At 40.6% G+C, this 20,105-nt stretch overlaps 1 protein-coding gene across 1 annotated transcript; it reads right to left on the bottom strand.

Annotated features, from left to right (window-relative positions):
- Positions 1 to 497: 497 nt before the first annotated feature.
- On the bottom strand, positions 498 to 19,623 carry LOC117471947 (desmoglein-2-like). Its single transcript, XM_034117174.1, has 13 exons — positions 19,542 to 19,623; positions 16,797 to 16,922; positions 12,674 to 12,854; positions 9,170 to 9,303; positions 5,553 to 5,738; positions 4,769 to 5,403; positions 3,955 to 4,097; positions 3,405 to 3,626; positions 2,994 to 3,233; positions 1,398 to 1,525; positions 973 to 1,113; positions 792 to 830; positions 498 to 674 (listed from the first exon to the last, which is right to left on the bottom strand). Exons 1-13 carry the CDS (start codon positions 19,596 to 19,598, stop codon positions 498 to 500), a joined length of 2,409 nt encoding a protein of 802 aa, XP_033973065.1. The 5' UTR covers positions 19,599 to 19,623.
- Between the last annotated feature and the right edge of the window lie 482 nt (positions 19,624 to 20,105).

Here is a 20,105-nt window from a genome sequence, read left to right on the forward strand (position 1 = left end):
CTCAATGCCCTGAATCACTAGCCCAGGAGGAGAGCATTGGGCCCACCTGACTACATACAAGCCTGGAAAATTAGCTCCATGGGACCCCTCTGCTAGCATAACCGTGTTCTGTAGCTGTGGTTGAACTACATAGTGCATGGGCTGTAGTACAGGGTTGGTGGCGTAATAAACTGGCTGCGGCTGTATGAAAACTGTACGAGCTAGATGGGACAGATTGGCAGATGATGAGCTTGATGGGGCAGAGTGTGGTGGAATATGACTGATGTTAGTAACCTTAGAGTTAGGAAGTGTCATGGATTGATGGGCATTGCTTACAGTATTGACGGAATGATTTGGAGATGTTAGTAGATGACAAGACTGTCTCTTTCTTGACATCAGTATGATCTGTTTCAACGCTTCGCTCAACTTTGGGCATAACAACAGGTTCAAACCTTATTTTACTGTGGTTTGGACAGCACCTACTATTTTGTGTGTCAGGGAAGGTTTGGGGTGTTGGTTTAGGGGGAGCAGATATCAGACAGAGTCTTGAACTTTGGCCCAAGGTCATCAAGGAATTGCAGGTCGTTGTTAGTTTCCAGGAGGCTGAAGCTGCCCACAGATCCAGCAGAGGATCCCTGGCCCTCAAAATGATACTCCAAAGAACAGTCCTTCGCAGGCAAAGCACACATCGCTTTCTGTTAAGGTAAAGGAATAGCACAGACACTGGTGTCAAGAATTTCGGAACATTTCTTTAAAGGTGATGAAATTCTGTAAAAGAAAAAAAACAGCTGAATGCAAGGCTAACAACGTACCTGTGAGTAGTAATCATTCAGGAAAAGCGTCAGGTAAGGCTATATCCTCATAGAGAGCTGTTAGGTGAGCTGTCGTGTGTTGTGTGTGTTTCTGCTGATTGTTGCACTGCCATAACCATAGCCAAAATCCCTGTGAGCGTTGTTGTCGACCTCCATCCAACTTTGGCTGGTGTCCTGAAACCTTCCAAAAATTCATCATGGATTGTAGTTGTCTGGTTATTTTTATAGTATTTGTAATAGTGCCTTTGGAATTTGATCCTTGTGCTGTCCCAAATGTCTTTTGGGGACCCAATGATACAGTTATACTATGGAGTGGCATTTCCTAAAAAAAGAACAGGAGAATGACAATGTTATCTCAGAAACGCATACAGGTTTATCAATATTAAACCTTCCTGTGTGTCCCTGTGGTAACAGGAGTAACTGATCTTATATCCCATTGACCCACTACACTGCTTTCTTTCACCAACATTACCTCTTGATCTCTATACAGACTTTAATTTTCAATAATATTAGGATATTGTCTGATTCTCTGTATTGATAAACTAAAAATAAGAAGTTAATGTATACTTTTCTTCCCAATAAAAAACAACAACATTGCAAGCGAACCTTATCCTCGCCTCTGCCTTCAGTGTGGTAAGATATGAGTTGTTCTTTGGTCTCCCATGGCATGTCAAGAAAACTGTCAGGAAAAAGTTCTGCTCCACACTGACAGAACAGCATGAGAAGAGGAATAACTGCAGAGAGAAGCACAACATGCAGTTCAATGTTAAGCCAAGTTCAGTTGAGCTCAAAGGTTTTTTTTACAATTATTCCAAGATCTTAATATTTCAAGAGACACAGAGTATTTAATATTGGCAATGTTATTCATACAAGAGTGTTAAGAATACATCTAAAAACAGAGTTGTGAATTGGGAGTAACTCTCATATCATTTTTTTTAGCCATACTTATTTGGGGCACTTATTAAATGATGTTATTCAGTCCAATACATCACACCACCACTGATGAATGTATGCCCCCTTGTATATAAATCACACTGTCAGTACGTTTTTCTTGTAATTCAATGCATAATGGTTTGATTTTCATTAAATACATTCAGGGCCGGACTGGGACAATAAGTCAGGCCGGGAATTAAACACCCGGCCACTACCAGTTTCTTTTGTGCCATTTTGATGGATTTATTTGTGAATATTTACAGCGGTGCTGCCCATAGTGATAGCCCTATAGTTTAAATCTACCCAATAATAAACATATGGACAGGGGTTACTATTTAAAAAAATGTGCAAATGTATTTGGGAACATGTGAACATGTTTTAAGTGGGGGTGGACCTCAAATCCTCTAGGGGGGTCCGGGGGCATGCTCCCCCGGTAAGATGTTTTTTTAAATGCATCAATCTGGTGCACTTTGAGGGGAAAATAAAGAGACTAGATCTATGGGAACACCCATATGAAACAGAACTGTATACATTTCTTGCCCTTGAGCAAGGCACCGGACACCCCCCTTCCCCCTCACTCCCATTGCTCCCATGGCGCTGTACAATAGCTGCCCACTGCTCCTAGTACTAGACTCCTGGCACTAGGATGGGTTCAAAGCAGAGAACACATTTCACTGTGTGCTGTGTGCTCTGCATGTGAGACCATTACAGAGGGTTTCATCCCTTCATATTCTTCTTCTTCTTCAATAATCATAAAATCATAACCAATAACATCCCATATCCAATATGAAAAAACACTGAAAGTTGTTTATTTATTTATTTTTGGTTCATTTATAGTTGTGAGTGTGTCTGGGCTCCTGAACCAGCCTCTCCTGTCCCTCCCTCCTCTCCCTTCCCCTCTCCCCCCTCTCCCATCACCCTGTAGGGAGGGACGGCCCTGTCGGCAGGCCACATCATAGACAGACGCACCCTGTGTGAGGCAGACCCACATTTGCGCAGCGTTTCGTTCACAATACAGCAGGCCACTCAACAGACTGGCCATCGGGAAACCTCCCGGTCCTCCTGATGGCCAGTCTGGGCCTGAATACATTTACTAGCTTGCTTAAAAACTAGCACTGCACTTAGTTTGAGAAATAAAGGACTATTGGATTGTTTTTTGATTAAGAAGGCACTTATGGTAAAGGTATCAGACATTAAATAGTGTTATCGACCCATCCGTAATAATCCCTAATAAGGTGTACTGTAGGCATTTGTTAAAGATCAACTTACACAGCAATAAGCACATTGCCGATAGCAGGAGGCTGATAGCTGGGGCAGAGAGCTCGGTTGAAGTAGTTTCTAATTTGGCTGCCTTTATCTTGCAGTCTTTTGTCTCCACACAGGTACAAACGTCCACGGTAAAAATTTCATTGGATGGGCAAGAAAGACCTTGAGCATCCAACACCTCCACCTGAACCTCATATAAGCCAGGCCAGAGTGGATCATGAGAGTGAAGCGCGGCACTCGTCTCTGTTGACAACAAAGGAAAAAGCACTGTCAAATAACATAGTATTATCATTATTACTTTAGCTTGTAACCTCAGTAATATTACAGTGTAGTGGTACTAAAAGAATATAACCACACAAATCACAAATAATGCTAAAAGAAAGAAAATCGTTTGTATCAACCACTTTTTCTTACTATTGACGACTTCTACGTCCCAGCTCCCTCGTGTCCCATCAGGTATGACTCTGAATGTGAATGGAGCTCCGTTGGGATCAACATCCTCATCAAATGCAGTAACATAGACAGTTGTTTCATCAGTGCACTGGGTGCTGTGGGTGGTGGTCAGAGTGGGACAGTGGTCGTTGGAGTCAAGGACTTGAATGGCTATTGTTCCTGTGGCGGTCTTTGATGGCCTGTCTGAGGATGACAACAGTTTGGTAAATCCAACAGCACAAAGACTGGAGTGCATAACAGCATATTATAATATCAAATAAGAAGTACTTTATTGATCCCAATTTGGGAAATGTTTGCGTTGCAGCAGCATACAAAAACAAGGCATTGTACATTGGAGAAAACCTTAACGTCCTAGTATAATTCCATATTTATATTAATAATGTCTGCAGTATTTTTTATGGAGGTCTGTTTTGTTGAGTTATTGAGAGTCCTTCAGTACGGAAAGACAGCGCCTATTCAAACAGAAATGAATCAAGAAGCCAACACGACTATGAAGTAAATAGGGGATTACCATCTGTGATCACCAGGATCTTGGCAATGTAGGTACCATTCACCACAAAAGGTGACTCTCTGTCTGGTACCTTGTTGAGTTTAATCTCAGCTGTTTTTTCATCGATGGTAAACCAGTTTTCTGGATCAAAGGCTTTGGCATAACTAGGAAAAAAATTAGTTGGAAAAAAACCAAAAACATTATCATAAGTAATATACAGTAAACCAAAGAAGGAGAAGAAGAATTTGGTTAAAGTAATACTTTCAACATTTGGGGAAAAACACGTAATCACTTTATTGATGAGAATTATGTTGTGAGTATGAAGCTAACACTAGGAGACAACTAGCTAAACTAAGGACATAGGGAAGTCAACTGGTCAAGTCAAATAGAACCTCTGAGACGGTAGAAATGGCAGAGGAAAAGGATATTCACTTCAACAATTTGTCTTGATGGAACAAATGATATCCAGCTACAGAAAAACTGAAGCTTCTTGTCTTGTCGCATTAGCGTGTTTAATGTTTCAGAAAGCTGCAGCACATAAGAATTGCAAGCTGCTGCACATTTTAACACGTTTTTATGCAAGTCTTTGTTCCGAACTAAGCATTAATGTGGTCATCCCCTTACTTATCATATAACGCCACCATTAGTTTGATAGACTTCGTTTTGAGTGGTATGGTTTGAAAACTATTGGGTCATCATCACCAAGTCAAAATGTTAATTGGGTGATTGTAAAGCAAATAACTCACATTTGAGCATGCTAAATTGCTAAACTAAGATGGTGAACATGGTACATTTGTGGTAAAAGTAAAGTAATGTTTCCTGCAGCATGACTTACTTGACATCTTCAGCTGGTAGCCCTGTGTCTGGATCGACAGCAGCAAACACTGTGATCACTCCATCTTCAGGTGCTTCATTTGGATCTTCTGATACAGGAACATTCTTGGTGGTTGGAATGAATGCTGGATCCTCTGGAATGTTTTTCACTGCTATCTTAATGGGATAGCTCTTTGGCTCAGGCTTTGTTCCTGGTTTGACACCTGGCTTAATACCGACACCCACTCCAACCCCAACCCCAACCCCAACCCCAACCCCAACCCCAACCCCAACACCTCCACCTCCACCTACACCTTCGCCTTCGCCGTCGCCTTCGCCGTCGCCTTCGCCGTCGCCTTCGCCGTCGCCTTCGCCTTCGCCTTCGCCTTCGCCTTCGCCTTCGCCTCCGCCTCCGCCTCCGCCTCCACCTCCACCTCCACCGCCGCCGCCGCCGCCTCCGCCGCCTCCGCCGCCGCCGCCTCCACCTCCACCTCCACCTCCACCTCCACCTCCAGCACCCGCTCCAGCAGCCATAGGATTACCCTCTCCAATCTTGACCTCCACATCCATTAATATAGCACCACCCCTCACAAAAGGAGCTACATTCGTAATGATCAGGCCAAGCTTAAGATTCTGGACATCTTCAAAATCCACAGCCTGTTTGGACCGGATTGGAGAGTAAAAAGCAATTGAGTGAGGGGACAAGAACAGATACGATGCAGCAAGCAAATGTTAGGGCACCACTCAACACTTGTTACAGTAAGTGTGATAAATAAAGTACAATGGTGTTAAAGTCACATAAATACCTTAATCAGCTTCAAGACGCCCTCATTGGTTTCCTTGTCCGTCTCAATTGAAAATATGTTATCCTCATTTCCTTTGGCGATTTCGAAGACAGTCAGCCAGTTGTCTGAGTGTTGAAGGTCTTTATCCAGAGCTTTGATTCTCATCACAACTACATCGGCAACATTTTCCTCCACTTCCCCATCGTACTGCAAACAGAAAATATGATTCGAAAAATTAGATCAACAGTATGTGTCAAAGTCTTACTGTCAGCTATGTGTCTATTCTGTTTACAAAACTGGTGTTTTTTGCTTGATGTTTCCAGTTATCATCAAAGCATCTACTGTTCAGAAGTAAAGGCACCGATAGGGTTTGGGGTAAAGAGGCCAGTTCACGATCGCCTGGTCTTTTAACTGTTGCTTGCTAAAGTGCACCAGTCTGTACGTGGTCCATTTGGGGACTTGAACCGGCGACTCTCAGGTTTCCAAGGAAAGTCTTTTTTGAACTACATGTTACCATGTGTCTCATCATAGTTGCAGAGGCCAGTAGCTATGTTTTAACATCGCTATACTTTTGTCTTTTTTGTCTTCATTTGAGGAGCACGAATGAATAATGAAAGAGATACATTCATCAAACATAACAAAAGGAGGTGTGGGGGACTGAATTAAGTGCAGTGGACTTGTCAGCACTAGACTTTTACTAAACAGCCCCGAGGATGAAGTATCAGATATCTGTTGCATACAAACTGAACGCTGCCTGCTTCTCATAATGTGGGCAGATGTTAAGATTCAGTGCTGAGAATAAGAAAAGTAATTGAACCCTTGACTTGACCCTTGGGACACTAGCCTTCTTGATGTTACTTTTAAAGTTCAGTTAAAATGTCACATTAGCTTGTAGATGTTAAAGAATAAAGGCCCCAGGAGCCTTGAGGAAATGTACGTATTACACATTCAGTTGTATATTCACTAGGGCTGGCGGGACAGAAACATGGAGAAAGGTACCGAACTCTTACATGGACATTTTACATCTCTTCCAGACGGCAGGAGTTGATAGAACCAGAGGTATTGTGTAACCACTGCAAAGTATTTTCTGATCACTGAGGGTAACTTCTACTGTATAACAAACTAGATACAATGTTAATGCCCTTGCAGTGGCAAATAGCTTTGGTTTGATATTTGATTTGTTTACACTAATTAATGTTGAAAGTTGAGATTTACAAGACATTTTTTAACTGCTACTGTGTAAAGGGAATACTACTGTTAAAAACGTACCTTATTTGTTTGAAGTGTTTGCAGACCAAATGTTATTGCGTGTATAGCAGTACTTTTAAAATAAAAGTTTGCAATGCATGACTTTTGTTTTGTACATAACAATGTGATTAATCGCAGAAAATCATGCGATTAATCGCGATTAAATTGCTTTATTGTTGCTCAGCACTAATAATTACAGATAGATAAAAAGTCATTACTAATTAAAATCAATTCAGTACTTGTGCCAGAAAGTCCCACCACTGATCGTACCTGTACCCTGTCAATCAAAAATAGTCTTTTGAACATTAAATTGAATATGCATTAATGTAACTAGTTTTTATCTGTTGCTCCATACTTTAACCCTTCAGCCGAGTAGCAGTGGCATCACACTTGAATGTGCTCTATGAGAACATGGCTGCACCTTATGCACAGACCAGGATATATCTGACTACCACTTTTCCATTGATGGCTTCCGGACTGTTTGGACCAACAAGGATTGCACCAAGAGCTTCACCATGTCTTCACCATGCGCCTAAGTCTTCAGATTCAACTGAGTTAAATTATCAATTGAAAAATCAACATTATAATCTGGACCTGCAAAAAGGCTAAAATTATCCCAAATTGTCTGGAAAATGAATGAATTAGTTAATCGTTAAAGTAAAGGTAACATGTCACACGACAGACACCATCTCTCTTTTCATTCATCTCTATATCCTCTTCCCTTTGTTCTCTCTCCCTCTTAATATCTGCCTCTCACACCTCACTTGCTATATAACTTTTTCTGCAATAGGCTTTGTGTCGCAGTTTTTTAAAAATGACAGGAATAATTAAAGAAAAGTTTCATTTTAAAGATCTGATGCACTTGAGACAAACATTAAGTGGTAGCTTAAGACCATCTTGTTCCGTAAACATTTTGTGTATATGACTGATAGTCATTGCCCCAGCTTTAAAGCACACACTTCAGGAGCGTGCTTAAACGATTGCCAGCCTCTGTGGTTTTCAAAATCCAGTGCGGCTGCTGTAAACAGTCGAGAAGAACACCCTCCCCAAGCTGACCAACAATATAGCCAAAATAAACGCTTGCTGGTTGTTGTGTATATATCTATATACTCCTGCCAATAGGGGGCACAGTGTAACCACAGTAACATACAATGTTAGAGAATAAGTGTATGCCCGGGAGTTGATGCTGTGGTGGTTAAGCATGAGTAACAGTTAAAGAAACTAGTACCCATATCCTCTGTCCCGTGCTTTATTAATGTTCTCTTCCTGCTAAATACACAACAACTGGTGTCTGGCTGTGGGTTTACGGAGCACTCTGTTCCATATGCAGTTGCATTTTGTGAGATCAGAGCCCACATTTTAGACTTATTTTTTAAAAGAGGTAATACATCAAGTAGGCTCACTGTCTTATAGACTCCTACACAATCAAACTTATTTTTGAAACAAGTAGCATCACCTCTTGCAGAAAGACTGCAGGTTTGCATTCCTCACTTTCCAACCAATTGCTTTACAACCAAAGTCCATTAAAGTCTGCTTTTACCTAGGCATCCAAAACTGAAATAAGGTAACATATATACTTATTTTGAGCAGAGGTGGAAAAACGTATAGATATTGTACCTGAGTAAAAGTAGACTACCAGAGTGTAGGAATACTCTGTTTCAGTAAAAGTCCCTGCATTCAAAATGTTCCTCAAGTGAAAGTAATAGAAAAAGTATTATCATCAAAAATATAGTGAAAAGTAGCGACAGTAAAGTAGTCATTGTGCAGATTGGTCCATTTCAGAATAATATATTATGATATGTTTTATAATGATTGATCATTAAAGTGTTATCAAAGCTGGTAAGGGTGCAGCTAGTTTGAATGACTTTGTATACTGCAGGGTAGCTTGTGATTTACTCTGGGCACATTCCAAGGTCCTTATTTAAGAGTTGATTATATTTCACATCATTAATCCGAATCTGCAAAGTAACTAAAGGTATTAAATAAATGTAGTGGAGTAGAAGTACAAGGTTGCATAAAATGTAAATACTCAAGTATCTCCAAATTGTACTTAAGTACAGTACTTGAGTAAATGCACTTTGAGCAAAACAAATCAAAACATCCAAAGTCGTTTGTTGCATTCTTTTTTTTGTATACATGTACAGCGTTAACCATGTGTTCAACACTACATCCGCATCCTGGTTTGTGGATGTACCCTTAAAAGGTCATTGAAGAAATGCAGCAAGGTGCCTGAGAACGTAAGGATGTAATGGAAGTGTTGTGTGCGTGTGTGCGTGCGTGTGTGCGTGTGTGTGTGTGTGTGTGTGTGTGGTGTGTGTGTGTGTGTGTGTGTGTGTGTGTGTGTGTGTGTGTGTGTGTGTGTGTGTGTGGTTGTGTTGTGTGTTGTGTACCTCAGATTTTTCCAGGGTGGGGATGTTGTCATTGATGTCCAGGACTTTGACCTCCACTGTTCCTGTCCCTACTAGGCCGCTGGATCCCCCTCCCATATCAGTCCCCTCTATGACCAGTTTGTAGAAGTCATAGTCTGTTGAGGGAAAACAGGCACATTCTTCTGATATCTGATGACATGTGATCATACTGTGCAGGGTGAGTCAGACCTTCAGGGCAAAAACAGTGCTGCCTAATAGTATATATTGTTCCTTGATTGAATTTCAAAGAACATCTTGTCTCAACTGAAAGTATTTCATCCCGCCTTAATTCAAATTATGTAAAACCCTGGGATCCTGAAACTATCAAAGCACAGTTGCTAAAATGCCTTCTAGACATCTGCAGCTAAAAGATTAGTAGGTCATCATATAGGTTCTCTGTCCCAAGCAGCCATCGCTCAGCACTGCAAAAGTCTTGATATTCGACCAAAACCTCACCCTAGACAAGCTCAGACTATTTCTTACTCCATAAAAGTTTGGGAACAGTTTGTTCCAGCCAAATGACTCTCTCCTCCCTGCATACAGTTAAAAAATCCTTCTCCCGTTTTCAGCTTAATCAAAACTCTGCTTTGAATTTAACTCAGGTTGGAAAAAACGACCACATCACACGAATCCTGGCTTCCTTTCAAAAGCCCTGAGAGCATAGCTGGAGTTATTCATCAGACCTCTTATTGCCCCTATGTCCACTCCCACAACCTGAGATCCTAGAGATGCGTCTATTGCAGGGTTGTTCTAAGGTACAGATTGAAAACCGCAAAGGAGATCATAGAGCCTTAGCTGTAAGGGCTCCTGGCTTTAGGAACAACCTGCCTGAGGAGATTTAGGGCCTCTGCAAACTCTTTTATGGTAAATGGTAAATGGACTGTATTTATATTTCACTTCATCGACCCCTCTAAAGCGCTTTAAATTCTTCAAGTCATCTTTCACCCAATTTAATCATACAGAGAGTAGGTAAGCAAACATTCACACACAATTCACACAACATGGCCTTGCCGTTGGGAGCAACTTGGGGTCAAAGTATCTTGGGATAGGATACATCGCATGTTGAGTGCAAGGGCTGGATCAACCCACAACCTTCCAATTGAAAGAAGGCCGCACCACCTTGCAGCCACTCTGTATTAAGTATTATTCTTTTGAAAGGTGCTTGCCAACATATGTGAGATGTGTTTGATATACAATGACCAGAAAGCCTCACCTCTCTGTCCAGGTTTTCTCTTTGACGTACAGTTGGCCCGTACTTTCCCTGTCTAGAGTGAACATTTGACCGGTGCCTGCGGGCTCCTGACTCACGATCCTGTAGCTGATCTCACTGTTAATTGTTCCAGGTTGGTCCTTATCTTTCCCCCTTGATCTGCATCACAACGCTTTCCTGCAGCAAACAGCACAAACCATAACATTTCAGAGAATCTGTTTCACAGCTAGTGACTGGCAGAGTAAGCCTGTTTCATAATTGTGTGCTTTGGTCAGTATAATCATAATATATGGCTACGTTAGCTACGTTAGCTAGTTTACAGCAGATCTGCAATATTATCGGAAGGAATCATGCCATTACAATCACATGTTAAAATATGCCGATAAAATTAACCATTTTATTGCCGAATTTATAATCTCCGATCCATCAACAAGCGCTTTCGATCCCAGCCGCGTGCAACACTTTTTAGTTTCCGTTGAGTTTTGAACTTTGCGGAATTTTTAAAGCTGAAGTGTCTTCTACATAATGTAAGGCCATTGTTACGCGTTGACCCCTGTTGGTTACTGTAGTTATGGGCTATTAGGAAAAATAAGTACTTTTACTTTTATCACTTTTAGTGCATTTATATTTTCATCCTTTTTTATTTTAATTACATTTTAAATAAAGGACTTTTATTGTTTTTAATGTTGCTTTACTGATTTAACTTAAAGGGGACCTATCATGCAAAATGCACTTTTGTACGTCTTTTATACATGAATATGTGTCCCCGGTGTTCCAGGGAACTCACCAAGTGTCAGAAAACACAACCCTCTCTATTTTCCTCCATACCCAAATCTCTAAAAACGGGGCTGCAACGGATCTGATCAAAACTGATCCAGATTTGAAATTTCTCTGACGTCAGGAACGAGGAGCTCCGCCTATATGGCCAACTCTCCACCTATCAGGGGAATGAGAGGTTGCTGTGGCATGGTAACAGCATGGTAACATGACGCTCGTAACTCGGCCCCCTCCTTTGCAGGGGGGCGTGGTCAGCTGCAGCTCATGCAAAGACAGGCTGGAGGAGAGCAAAATAGAGCGAAATGAGGCATGGCTAAAATGCATGATCTGTTTGGTATTTGGAAAAAGAAACTTCACAGACATGTTTTATATAGGTATGGCCCTACAATATATTATTCAAATATAGCATGATAGGTCCACTTTAAACGTAAAGTATGTGAGTACTTTTACCCAACTCTGATGTGGACTGTGTTTTGGTCACATTTGATTGACAGCAGAAATAAACAGTAACATATTTCTGAGTTCTGACTGTTTCCATCATTCTCTCACAGCAGCAGGCTGATATGTGTTCAACAATGTGACACTACCTGGTTTGCTTTTCCTCTGTGATGTTGCCCGATTTGCAGCTCAAAATAAGGAGGGTTGTCATTTTGGTCCCAGAACCACGACTGTCAGTGGGACATCATTCTCTGCTTTCATCCCGTCTTTGAACCTTGCGACCCCCTGTTAGCTGCATGAGTTACATGAAGAAACACTTTACTATTGATCTTTGAAGATAGAATACAGACACCCAAACCTCAATTCAATGTTGGTTCACTAGATTTTTTTTCGGAGCTTCCCTGCGTGTTCTCGCAGCATTTTTTAGCAGGTTTGTTCAGAAGAAAGAAAATTAACTTTCATCCATTGCCTGACTGTGGATGTCACAGCTGTCACATCTGCACTTTCTTATTGCTGCTGTTTTGTGTTTGTGCCAAGCCTGGTCTCTTAAAATACATACCTATTAAACTAAACTGTTATGCGGAAGCATATTTCATCCCTATGGCGCTTGGTTGTCACAAATGCGTTTCTTAAGGTCTGTGGGAATTTAAGCCAGGTAACTTCCTTGTTTAAACTTTACATACAGGTTCATTACTACATTTATTTGAAGCTTCGTTAACATTACAAACTGCTTGCACAAAACGTTGACAATCATCTGAAATATTTGGGCGTTACTAGTGCCTTCTTTATTTGTATTCTCTTTTGCTGCTATAACGGTTTCTAATCACTGTTTTAATCCCTGCTTACATGTATTAGTTGTTATTTTTAAATGCATAGAGAAGCCTACCACATCTCATCTATAGTATCTCAAGTATAATGACAATTAACCTCTTTTGATCTGATCTGAAACAAAAGTCCAAAACAATATATGCACAAGGGTAGGCTAGTGACATTCAGTAAAGCTCTGTGACTGAAGGAACGTGAGCTTTATTCTCCCACCAGTCTTCGTCAGGTTTCAGGACAGTAGAACTTTAAAGAAAGACTTACATTGTAGAATTGGTGTTTCTCCCGGTCCAGTAATTCAGTGATGCGTACAAACCCAGTATTTCGGTCCACTACAAAGAGATTGATGGGTTCCTTGTCAGCTCCTTGTCCAGTGAGAAAATAATCCACCGACTCACCTAAGTTTTTATCAGAGCGTATCTGACAACAAAACACAAACAGAGGAATCATGGACTTGCTATTCAGGTTTTCCTCTCCTGTAGTGTGTTATATAGGTTTTTGTGAATGGCAGAGGTGGGAGTAAGTCCTACATGTGCAAGTCATGAGCAAGTCTCAAGTCTTAACCTACAAGTCTCAAGCAAGTCCCAAGTCACTGTGGTGGCAAGTCTCAAGTCCAAAAATATGCGACTCGAGTCTGACTCGAGTCAAGTCATGTGACTCGAGTCCCCCACCTCTGGTAAATGGTCTACATAGGCTAACATCCCGAAGTTCCCTCTAGAGGGAGTTTCTCTCCCCCAAATGTCCCCATCTGCCTGAAACGCCTCCATTAGAATAAATAAAGACCTTTTGTCATGTCACAATAGAGGAACAAAATACAAAAATGAACCTTCACATTTGCATAATAGGGCTTCTTTAACAATGTTATAATAATTGCTATTTAAATGTTCAATTCAAACGCTTGTTTTGGCTATTGTTGAACCAATAGCACCTATGAAGGAGACGCCAACCCAAGCTTTCAAACCAGAGTTCTATTAAGAATCTTTCAATATTTTATTCAGGACGATAACATCCATATCCAGTGTAATGTAACTACAGTAATACAAAGTGAGTTGATTGAAACTGTAACAAAACCTCAAAGTTCAGTCCACTATTAGTGTTGCAGGACATTCAACCTAAGCCACTTTGGTTTTTGACAGTTACAAATTAATTAATTAAGGCTGATCATTAAAGTTTTTTTAATTAATATTATTATTTTAAAATTCTGTTGCTCACTGGCTCTGAATACACATACAGACAAACAGGAGGGGTGGGATGTTGATCAGTATAGAGTGGCGAAGTCCCTCCCCTTCCGGTGGACCTCCATGGGACCTTATTTCGGAGAAATTATGTATTGAAGTCAATGGAGAGAGAAAGATTATCTTTCGATCCCGTTTGAATTGTGCCACGAATTACACATATGATGTTTGTCAATTTGAAGGTGGGGTAGGTAAGTTTGAGAAACCGGCTCGAGATACACTTTTTGTTATATTCCATGGAATGCTCTTAACATCCCGATAGCAATGAATATCTGAAGTGCTTTGACAAAAAATCCATAAAAAAATGTCATCTGTGGAAGCTGTAGTACTGTAAAAAGCACGACCAATAATTTTAGCCGGCCCGGCTAAAATAACTGGATGGCCTACCTGCCTGTCAGCCTTCCATCTGTGCACAAACTTATCTCGTGCTCTCATTGGTCATGTGCGCGTTCGTGTGTGTTGGAGGAGGGGCTCTGTAAGGAAGTGGCAGATTTTCTCCGGTTGTGTATTTTCAAATTCTAGCGATCTCGAGCCCACCGTTAAAAGATAATTTTGCAAATCAGAAAAAAAAAAAAAATGTCGTAAAACTGTGAAATAACACATTTGTTTGTGTGAAACGCTCAATGAACTACATCTCCGGTCTCGCACAAAAACACACGTCACCAAGATGGCCGTCACTGCTGTCTTGTCAAAAAAAGGATTGACTACCCTCACTATGAATGTCATGCAAAGCTGCCTGCCTGCCTGTCTTCCTTTGATTCTCTCTGAACTGCCTGGTCTTTTTAATGTTTAATGTTTAATGTCAACCATTTGTGCAGATAGCATGAAATGCAAAAGATCGCCGATGCTAATGTGGCGTTAGCGTTAGCATTTCTCCCCCGGGCTTAAATTGTGTATTATAGAATGATCACACCGGTGTGACAGTACTCTTCAAAGGGTTCACGAAAAATGACTACTACTCTTGCTGTTTAACATTTTGGGTTACTTAATGTTACTTCATGTTAAGGCTAATAAAGATGACAAGGCTGTAATGCTAACTAACGTGCTAGCTACTAGCTAGCTTGATCCAGACACTCCTGGTCCTTTCATCAGACGGGAAGCGAAAGAACGAGCAAGACCCATTGCTGGTATGATAACAACCTGGTACTAAGCACACAGGCATCTTGTTAAAGTTATCTTATCTTAGCCAGCACCATATAGATAGATTATATCTATATGGCGCTCCACTAAGCTATCTCTAATGGCGCGTTTCCACTACAGCGCGGAGCACGGTTTAAGAGGGCTGTGATGTCAGCGGCCCGTTTTTAGTTGCGTTTCCACTTGGCCTAGTACCGGCCGGCGGGGTCCTAATTCACAGTTTTTCTGGCCTCATAAAATCGTGGGTCTAGGGCCAGAGACAACGAGGCTGAGTCGGGCTGAGTATGCTAAACTAGAGAGAGAATCGCTGGCAAGGGGGCTACAACTACAACAAGATGGACATATTTGACCGTGATTTAATTGTAATACACGTTTCAAAATGATGCCGAAGTAACAACATACTGATACCGGTTAGTAAAAACCATGAATTAATGCTTTGTCAAGTCTGCAGACAGACGGCAGGCGAAAGAACCTTTTAAAATGCGTGTTGTCTAAATGGAGATTGGCTAAGCTAACGCAGTATATGCTCCGACCGTCCACACTCACAACAACGGCCTATACAGACATAAATAAAGCAGCGACTGTATTCACCATGACACAGGCAGTCTGTGGTTTGTACTGGTTTAACTTTTGTCTAGTTTCTGAACATATATGATGAGCTGTGAGCTCTGAGTGCTAACAGCTAACGGCTGTGTTGTTTTTCTGGGGTTCTCATTGAAGATGACGTCACGGCTCTGCCTACACTGCGTTACTATAGATACTACCCCAGTTCCTAAACTGTAATGGAAATGCGCCATAAAGTGAGCCAGTCCTAACGAGGCCTAGCCATACCGAGCGAGGCTGAGCGAGGCCGTGTAGTGGAAATGCGCCATTAGTGGAGGAAAACAATTGTGACATCACTTACGCGACTCTGGGATTTGTAGTCTTTCTAGTTGCGTATTTTTCATAGTCTTATATTTCAACAGTTTTACGACAAACTGTGACTTTTTTGACATGGAAATGATTTTTTAAGATTGACAAACATCATATGTGTAATTCATGGCACAATTCAAACGGGATCGAAAGATACGTTTTCTCTCTCCATTGACTTCAATGCATAATTTTTCCGAAATAAGGTCCCATGGACCGGAAGTAGATGGGCGTGACTTCGCCACTCTATTGGCTTAGGATGGGCGTCATTACGTGTCTCAACCAATGAGAGCATTTGGGGCGGGCCTAAGACTGCTGCAGCGCTCACATGACCGAAACAGAAGAAAAGTGGCAGGACAGAAACATGGACATTGGACATCTCTTCCAGACGTCGGAGTTGATAGAACCAGAGTCATTTGTAACCACTGCAAAGTTTAATTTTCTTCTCACTGGACTCTGAGGGTAACTTGTTTTTCTTTAACTAGATAAAATGTTAAGTGGCACATAGCTTTGGTTTTATATTTGATTTGATTACATTAATTCATGTTGAAGTAGAGATTTACAAGAAATATTTTTAACTGCTACTGTGTTTACATACTGTTTAAAGTGTTTGCAAACCAAATGCTATTGCACTTTTGTTATAGCAGTGCTTTTAAAATAAAAGTGCGCAATACACTGGTTTTGAATTCATTATTGAATTTTGCGCATTAATCGAAGAAAATCATTCGATTAATCACGATTAAAAATGGTAATCGTTGCCAAGCACTAATTTATAGCAATACATATTTATCACTCTGCACAAATAAAAGTTAATAACAGGTTTGCTTGGGGTACACCCATATTTGTACTCATAAATGACCAATGCAGGCGTGGCTTCTGTTACTGGTACACTATGTTCCCTACCCTATAGCATAGCAGCATAGCTGAGGACTGAAACCAGTTTAAACAGGTTGGCTCACTGCAGGCAAAGTGGTGACAGAAACAAGTTTTTTTATTTACTTTTTTAACATTGAAGCTCATCCAGTCTACACATTATAATGACTGTGTATGCAAATTGTGTGAAATAATATTTGGATCAAACCTTGGCAATGAATTTCTTGTGTCGGTAGTCAGTGTTTTCCATGAGCTTGGTAGGAGGAATGATCCACTCCCTCTTCTTCCTCCTCAGGGTCTTTTTCCTTCTCCGTCCTGACTCGGCACTGAGCACCTGAAAGGAAACCACACATAACTATTTAATTTGCTTTTGAATGTTTAATTTTCTGCCAATATACAAATATGAAATAACATTGTCAAACTCATCACACAGTCAGCAAAATCAAGGTGTGAAACAAGGGCAGTATGATTATATATGACTTTAGTCTTATGAGTGATCCTTCCTTCCTCTTTAGAATTTAGACAAGAGCTCCAATAAAAAGCTGCTAAAATATATATATATTTCAACGCTATAGCACCAACTACATTTAAGAAGCTTGAATTTAAACATGAACCACTATTGGGAGCTAATTATTAAGAACAAAGGTGATGTGAGGGCTTTAATGACTACAGCACAGATCAATATAGTTGATCAGCCACAGCATGAATGTGTGGGAAAAGGAAATCAGGGTTTTGAGGCAGTGGCTCCTGTGTTCAGTTCACTTTCTATATGTCGCACTGGAAAATATCATCAGAGAACACACAATTATTTCTATAGCTATGCTGAGAATACACAACTGTTCATCTCCCTAAGACCAAATGATATCAACCCTATCAATAAACTGGTTCAATGCACATTAAGCAAATAAAAACATCTGCTGTAATTCAGAGAAAGGTTAAAAAAAATGAGAGAGAAACAGAGACGAGTTGAATAACTAAAAGTCCGTGGCCAAGCCCCAAACAAAGAGTCTAAGCATGCCTCTAGATCCAGATCGGAATTTTGAATCAACACAACATTAATGCCACATTTATACCAGCTTAGAAATTGTATTTGCTACAGTTCAACCAATTCTCTCTGAAAGAGATATTGAGATAATTATACCTGTCTTTGTTACTAGCAGGCTGGTTTAGTGGAATGTTCATACATTTTTTTACTCAAGAAAAAAAGCAATAAATCATTTAGATTTGCAGCGGCATGTCTACAGAGCAAGGCCACAAAGAAAGCACCAGATTTCAAGTTATTTTAAGTTGTGTTCAAAGCTCCAATGGACTCCCTTTATCCTCTTATTCTTAATCGAATATATATAATTCTTTCTTCCATCTTTTACTGTGCTGTGCCCTTCGATGTTCATGTGTTGGTTTTATGTACAAATGGCGCCCTATAGATAAATAAAGTGTGTGTTTTTGGTTGTGAGTGTTTGTGTGGGTTATTGGAGCTCTCATGTTATGTCAAACATTTTTCCTGACAAACAACATACAAATCAACTTCTGATTTAGTGTGTCAAAAAACAGCCATGCCAACATTTCCAGGTGGTAACGAACAAGTGACATCATGTTACAAGACAAAGTGACAAAGACATCCATCAACGTTAGAATGAATTCAACTTTAAACACAACATGCACATAAAGGTAATACTGATGATACTTGCACTGACGAACATGGTATTCAAAGCACACGTAACACAACTGAAGCAGTGGACCAATTTTACTGGGGAGGGGGGGCAGTGGTGGGGTCATTTATTTATGACAGTGGCACATTAAATGCGGGTAAACAGAGACGAAGACAGTGTTCAAGATGTCAACATTATAAGGCAGGGGTGTCCAAACTACGGCCCGGAGTCCATTTTGAATTGGCCCGCAGCAAATTCTAAAAGTATAATGAATGATGGCCCACACCTGAAACTTCTGCTTCTCTTATATTGTACTTCTTAAGAGGGGTCCAAGGTCAGTGTTACCCCTAGAACCACCCATGAACTGAAGCCAGCCTACACAAACATCTTTTTTTGGTTTGCTTTTCTTTGATTCATTTGTGTCCATTGTGTTAGACACAACTATATGGAGGGCTGGGAACACCATGTACCCTCATGTGTCATCTTCATGACATCACACATATTATGAAATGCCAAAATAGGGTAAAAAAAACATTCCTTTTTATGTTTACTATTGTCTGTCAAATCATGATCAATGTTTGTCGGTCAAAACCTGGCATACTGTACACGAGCATGCTGCTTAATAACACGAGCATGCTGCTTAATAACACGAGCATGCTGCTTAATAACACGAGCATGCTGCTTAATAACACGAGCATGCTGCTTAATAACACGAGCATGCTGCTTAATAACACGAGCATGCTGCTTAATAACACGAGCATGCTGCTTAATATAGTAATAACAATAACAGTGTAAGCATGAATCATATGTTTTCTAAGTGTGCTTTGGAATCATTAGTAAAGCACTACACTGGCTCCCCGGGGAACTGAGGATCGAATTCAAGGTCTCCGTCCTCACCCAAGTGTATCCATGGAACTGCCCCTCCCTACCTCAAGGAACTCCTCACCCGACAGACAGCTTTTAAAAAAGGCCTCAAACCCCATCTTTTCAATAGAGCCTTTCCCTAGACCTTTTATTTATTACCACCCTTTTATTTTATTTTATTTTTATTTTTATTGTTTTTTATTGCTTTTTATTCATTCTACCGTGTTGTGTACTATTTTTAAACTGTTCATGCTCACTGCTTGTAGCACTTCGGGATTTTAAGTCAAATATTAAGTGCTTTATAAATTAAACCCATTATTATCAGTAATTGCATTTTAAATAATTGCAAATTAGACCACTTAAAAAATAAACCCCTGCCCTGCAGCATGCCCCAGTGTGTCGATGTTAAAGTCACTTGATAGAGTAGATTGAATACTCACCAAAGCCAGCACTAACAGGAGCAGCAGGCCCACTTCTGAGAAGGAGAGGCGAGCCATGACTGCAGCCAAGTTGAGCCGACAGCAGCTGTTCACGGGAATCACACTGAGGACGAAGCCACAAGCCTTAAATCTCTTCTATCAGAGACACACCTTTGTCAAGCCCCCACCCCCTGTTGACTATCACAACTGCACCTGTCACATGATTGCGTTTTTCTTTAAGGTGTGTCTGCTCACTGATGCACAGTTTGCAAGCGTACAGTTATGCCTCAGGGTAAAATATTTGACCACGCTGACAAGGACTGACATGCTTTCCTAGAATAATCATTTTTTCTTATGTAATGTCAGTTTGTTTTGTACACATTCAAGTTTTTAGAGAAGTGAAGGATGAAGTTCTCCCCGTAAGGTTATAACGGCCTCAGAATACGATATGTTCTTTTCACAAAAGCCAACACCAAGTCGATGTTATTTCATGTTTTGAGCAACTTACTATTACCAATTGAATTGCCTTTTTGTAATGTTAATGTTAAATGCATACATTACTTCAGTGCTGTTTTCCTTCTATAT

Source organism: Trematomus bernacchii, unplaced genomic scaffold (assembly GCF_902827165.1).
Source record: "Trematomus bernacchii unplaced genomic scaffold, fTreBer1.1, whole genome shotgun sequence".
NCBI lineage: Eukaryota > Metazoa > Chordata > Actinopteri > Perciformes > Nototheniidae > Trematomus > Trematomus bernacchii.